Here is a 5,922-nt window from a genome sequence, read left to right as displayed (position 1 = left end):
CCATGCATCATGGCTCTCTCACTACACATCACTGACGTCACTAAATGTCTCTTTAGGTTTCTGACTAAAACAATACTGACTGTTGTGATACAAGAGGAGAACTGATTGATGGGTTGGTGGGTTGACGGCATCTTACGGTAAGAAGTGACATCAACGAGTGGAATCAGTTGCTGCTGGCTCCTGTCAGCCACTCAAAGGCAGAGCAAAATGTCAAAGATGCCTAAGTGCTGCATTTTATCACTTTATTGCCCTGGACTGGGCCGACGGTGGTGGTGGGGTCAACAGAATGTGAGAAGGGTGAGATGTGAAGGCACTTGAAGCTTCATGTTACACTGTCGTTCATGACTCATCTGGATGCAGCAGCGACCAAACTATCGGCATTTTCTTTAATGAATGGCTTCCCTTCCCTTCTCTGCCTCTCTGTGTTCCGTTTCTCTGTCTTCCCTATTTGTTTTGTTTCTCTTCACTTTTCTTCTCTTCTCATGTGAACGAGCTGTTTTCAAAGGCAGAGGAAAGACAGTCTCCTGCTCATCTTGGGACGTTGATTGCTTTTTTTATGTAGAGATGAAACAGGCCTTTTGTCTATATGATTTGTTTTTGCCTCCTTTTACATGAGCTGGAAGTGTGACCAGTTAACATAGGATAAAAGGGAGGTGTGGTGGGGGTGAGGGGGGTGGGGGGCAGCTTTAACACCTAATTGCCACACCCATTGGTGCAATTAGGCCACCACTTTTAAATACAGCCCTGCAGTAATGATCTACATTACAGGCAGACAGACAGAGAGAGAGAGAGAGCCCGGATTGAAATTTGAACTAACTCTCTCAAACTTGTGTCACTGTCCTTTAAATTTAGAATTCACATTTTGTTTTTCTTTGGATTTTGCGCTTCTTTTGCAAACCATTAAGAAAGTGAAGGCTTTCTTTCTCTTTCTCTCCCTTTCAATTTTTTATTTTTCATTCTTTTAGCACAACTGAGTCTCCATATTAATTCATCACTAAGGTCCTGTCTGTGTGTGCCCACCCACAATAGGGAGACTTCAGGGAGGGACTTTGCCTCTCAACATTTAACCAGTGGGCAGCCTGATCCCGGTGAGACAGAGGGCTTTTCAAAACCTGGAATTAGCGCTGCACTGAGCAGGGGGATCCTCCGCATCTCACCCCGGCGATGTAAAGACGCGTCTGGCGAGCTGTTTAGAATGGATGGACCTGCTTTTGATGCGCTGCGCCTATCTTTTGAAGAGCTCTCCGCCGCCGGGTCAGTCGGGTCAGGTTTTTGATAAATGTGAGGGCAAAGTGAGGTGTTTTCCATCAGAGGCTGCTGTGGATGGACAGTCAGGAGCGCATATGTAACACTGTGGGAGCTCCGCTGGATTTATCGACGGCATCCTTCTGGGATTAACCCTGCCGCAGGACTCTGTCTCTTGAATCGGATGAAATAAAAAGAAGAATGCATGGAATCAGCCAGCGCTGTATTTACATGTAAGGGCAGAGCACTGGTAGACTGCATGCTTCCTGGTTGACCCACACATTGACTTCTTAATAACTCTTGGTTTATTGTCACTCCTGCAGATCATTTCATTTCTTCGTGCTGTGGTGCCATGCTCAGGTAAGCGCGCACACACACTTGACACTCGGCATTGTTACTTTCCCCACATGAACACTTATTTATTTATTCATCTTTAAAGTTGGGATAGAAGGAAATTACATACAAGAGGTGTAACATGTCATTTGAGCGTGACGAGTATAATTATCTTGATTTGTTTTGTAGCCACAACCTGTTACAACTGGCTCTACGTTTCTTCATCCCAGATTAGAGAGAACAAATTTTGTATTTTATTTTTCCCTTTGCATAAAAAAAGGGGGAGAATCACCCGTCTCCTAATTTTAACCAGTATGTGAGGACGCAGGGCGCAGTGACGGACCAGCTCAGCCGCAGACAGGTCAGGGTGTACCAGCTCTACAGCCGCACCAGCGGGAAACACGTGCAGATTCAGGGCAAAAGGGTCACCGCCACAGCTGAGGATGGAAATATGTACGGTAAGAGCTGACCCGAGGCCTGCTGCTCATGTTGGGCTGCTTTTATGTTTTGTTTTTTTGTTGTTGTTTTTTCGTGCCATGGAGTTGTTCTTCCCACAGATGAGCTGTGTTCTGAAGGTACCTCCAGAAAACATAGGAGATAAGATTTTTTTTAACCTTTTTCTCAAGAGAAAATACAGCCTATATGTATTATTCTTGGTGTGTCATTTCTCTTTTTGCTGAACACAATTTGAAAATAGATAAATAAATAAATAAATAGATAAATAAAAAAATATATATATTTTTTTTTTCCAAATTGTGTTCAGCAAAAAGAGCAAAGACACACCAAGAATGAGTCTTTGACAATTCTGTTGGTTAATAACTTTTTGAACTTGTGAAGATCACCGGGTAATTCGTTTTGAGAAAATCAGATGTAGCTTGTATATCATGTGGTTGTGGTTTGGACTGATATTCAAATGCTTTTTTTTAAAAGATAGATATCGTTCGCTCAGGACGGCCTGCTGTGATTGAGCCTTCGATGATAGGTGAAATCTGCAGTGAGACCTTGTTTTGGACGTACATATTTATTGTGTATTTTACACAAATACCAGCAGGGCTGTCCTGTAAAACATGGAGCAAATATGTTAGGAGGTTTTCCAGGGGACTTCATTGATAATACATTGTATTTGTCCCTGACCCCTGCTGGGGACTCCTGCCCTCGGGCAAAACCAGCAGTTTCACCTCCAGCCTGCTGCCCCTCCCTCTGTGAGGTGTTTTCAGGCCTATATGTTAATTCAGCCTCCCCGCTGTATCCATGCAGCCATCGTCTGGCAAATAAGTGGCTGATTAGGACAAGTCCTTTGTCTCTAAAGCCCCAATACACATGGCTGTTGTAATGCCCACTGGCTACCATTGACTTCAGGACAAATTCAATTGAGAATGTTTATTCTGCTTGTTGATGAAGGTTCTGCTTCCAGTAAAGCTCTCTAATGTTCAGAGATAACATTTGTTTAATCATTGGGTGTTTGAGGTGTAATTTGTTGAGGCTTTCCTGGGCCAGCGAGTGTCCTCAGGCTCTTATTGACTCAACACTTTATACTGCCCACTGACACACTGACAAATGAATATAGAATTACAGCTTTGAGAAAATAATAGCAATTTTGTGACATAACTAGTAACATAATGACAAGATTGACAAAAAACACTGTTATATTGCTTATACAGTATATTTGAAGTACATTAAATGCAGACAAAAAGCTTTAATGAACAAAAGTTTGTGTCATACATTATGTTGTTAGCATGCTAGATAACACGCAGAGCTCTTGATATTTTAGGACATATTAAGGCAGGAAAACGAGCCTGGCTTGTGGTGTCACTGTGGTTTTTTGGTTTTATGTTTATCTTTCTGCCATTCAGCTTTTTGTTCTCTCTCTTTCTGGCAGCTCGTCTTTTTGTTGAGACGGACACCTTTGGAAGTCGAGTGAGGATAAGAGGGGCAGAGAGTGGCCGCTACCTCTGCATGAACCGGAAGGGGAAACTTGTTGGAAAGGTACAACAGGCTTACACATCTTGGATATCAGTGCTATATGCTACATTCTAATATGCTGATATTGAGGAGAAACATCTATTTTGTTGCAAGCAGAAATAGTTTCAAATACAATTTACTTGACTTTCATGCAAAGTGTATTTTCCCCAATTTATTTGTGTGTGCCAACACGTAGAAACATCAAGGGTGCACAAATGAATGCTACCAGTGTTTCCTTCAGTCCCAACCAATCAGAGTTCATTTAGCATGTAAGGTAGGTTTCTGTAACCATATCAGCGCTCTGTCCTGCGTCACCCAAATCACAAACTGTAGCTCCTATATGAGAGCCTCAGACAATTGTCATCGTAGTTTCATAACTTGTTAGTCACCCCAGGACATGATGTGCTGGAAAAGTATAAATCCTCAGAGGACTGAGGGATGGTCACTCGGTCTTATTGGTCGTGGCTGACAGTGCTGAGAGGAAAGTACCCTCCTTTTCTGCGCCTCCTGCGTGTTTGGTCATAAGTCAGCTCTCCACTTCCTTCATGGAAATGGAAAAAGATTGATTCACATAGCTGGCTGACATGACAAGTCATAAATCTACTTCTTAACATGGTTTAGAAGTGTCTAAACTGTGGCTGCTGTAGTGTCTGTTTATAGAGACTCACGCTGCCCAACACTCTTACCAACCTCAGAGGTGTTTGTTAGAAAGCCTCGCGTTGGACCCATATTTTGATTTCTTATCAGAATTTGACTGAAGAAATAGATCATTGTTTCTGAGAAATATGCTTATTGGCTTTCTTGCTGACAGTTCATTTAGAAGATTGATTTGACTCTCATGTCCGTATAGTAAACAGGCTATGAAGCTTTCAGCTGCAGCTGTTGAGCTTACTTGAGCATTGTTGGAAACAGGGTGAACAGCAAGTATGATTAAATATGTCCATCAAGTTGTTGAATTGGTGACAGCGTGCTGTGGTTTTACATGAAAATCAATGAGACACAACGTGTTAACTAATGAGCTTCAGAGGTGCCCATAGATAGAGAGATATTTAGTCCCTTTTAGACAGAGCCAGGCTAATGAGCTAACCAGCTACAGGAGGTGGCTTCATGTTGGACATGTTATGATAGTGGGGTCAATCTTCTCATCAAGCATTTCGTCAGTAAAACAAATAAGTGCATTTCATGTTATCCTTACATTGATGACATCATTTGGAGCCAGAGCAGAGCTTCTGATGCCTCGGCCCACTCACATAGCAGCAAATAACTCATTTAAATACACAAAAACAATTGAAAAAAAAGGGGGGAAAAGGAGATTTGAACAGACATCAGTGCAATAAGAACTACCCAAAATGAGGGAAACCATCCTTGGGGAAAATGTATTTGATGTGTACTTTACCCTTGTCTTATTTGATATCATATTACTTACATATTCACGGTTAGCACAAAATCTCGAAAGACTGGAAATCCTTTTAGCCATTATGTTTTGAAGTTTAGGAATATGCTGGAATTGTAATATACTCCTGAAAAGAGTCCTATGTTAATCCCTTAAATTAGCAAGCATTAACTAAAACATTCTCTTAACAGATAAAAACAGGAAAATAATAACAGCACAGTAACAAAGTATATCAGTATATATTGATTGCTGTGGGTATGAAGACATTTTGTAAATGTCCCATTTGCATATATAGTAACAATTCAGATGTTGTGATGAAGGCTTTGAGAGTCTGAAAGGAATAGTTTAGGTACTTTTGACAGTGTTAGTAAAGTACTGCCATTTTTAAAGGTGGTATGAAGCCAGTATAGTGGTAATACAGCACTTTGATACAAATCGATGTATACCTGAATAAATCAGAAAGCATGCTTCTGTCTGTATGTCTTGATCTAACATAAGAAACCTTTTTTGTGTCTCCTGACGCAGCCCAACGGCCGGAGCAGGGATTGTATCTTCACAGAGATAGTCCTGGAGAACAATTACACAGCCTTCCAGAATGCCAAGTATGACGGCTGGTATGTGGCTTTCACCAGGAAAGGGAGGCCCATCAAAGCGTCCAGGACAAGGGAGAACCAGAGAGAGGTCCATTTCATCAAGAGACTCCACACGGGCCCGCCTCCCTTCCCCAACACGGACCAAAGCAAACACTTTGAGTTCATCCGATTTCCATCCACACGTCGAGCAAAGCGGAACAGGAAGTCACGCACCTCTCCCTAACACGCAGCGAGAGAAATGGACTGACACGAGCTGTGATATAGGAAGAAACAGATGCCATTTTATTTTTGTATATTTTTGATAGGTAAAAGATGGTTAAAAAAATGTCATAAATCTAAAGTAATATTGCTGTAAAATGATCATGTGTAAATACTGAAAGAGAGTAAAGCAGATGG

General features: G+C 41.7%; 1 protein-coding gene across 2 annotated transcripts; it reads left to right on the top strand.

Annotated features, from left to right (window-relative positions):
* The first annotated feature begins 716 nt into the window (after nt 1-716).
* Nucleotides 717-5,922, top strand: fgf17 (fibroblast growth factor 17). 2 transcript variants are annotated; one of them, XM_037097047.1, is made up of 5 exons: nt 717-1,478; nt 1,569-1,605; nt 1,892-2,036; nt 3,458-3,564; nt 5,459-5,922. In XM_037097047.1, exons 1-5 carry the CDS (start codon nt 1,447-1,449, stop codon nt 5,747-5,749), a joined length of 612 nt encoding a protein of 203 aa, XP_036952942.1. In that variant the 5' UTR covers nt 717-1,446; the 3' UTR covers nt 5,750-5,922. The 2 variants fall into 2 exon arrangements, with proteins under 2 accessions (XP_036952942.1, XP_036952941.1); XM_037097046.1 differs by having other exon boundaries at nt 723-1,478; nt 1,859-2,036.

The sequence above is a fragment of the Acanthopagrus latus genome, chromosome 5 (assembly GCF_904848185.1).
Source record: "Acanthopagrus latus isolate v.2019 chromosome 5, fAcaLat1.1, whole genome shotgun sequence".
Taxonomy (NCBI): domain Eukaryota; kingdom Metazoa; phylum Chordata; class Actinopteri; order Spariformes; family Sparidae; genus Acanthopagrus; species Acanthopagrus latus.
Note: the sequence above shows the minus strand (reverse complement) of the source record. Positions and strands in the feature narration are given on the sequence as shown.

Bases quoted from the DNA above. Each gene is read 5' to 3' on its own strand.
- fgf17 (XM_037097046.1), top strand. From the start codon at position 1,447: ATGCATGGAATCAGCCAGCGCTGTATTTACAT. The intron at 1,606-1,858 runs GTAAGCGCGCAC...GCATAAAAAAAG, and splicing joins TGCTGTGGTGCCATGCTCAG to GGGGAGAATCACCCGTCTCC. The intron at 2,037-3,457 runs GTAAGAGCTGAC...TCTTTCTGGCAG, and splicing joins TGAGGATGGAAATATGTACG to CTCGTCTTTTTGTTGAGACG.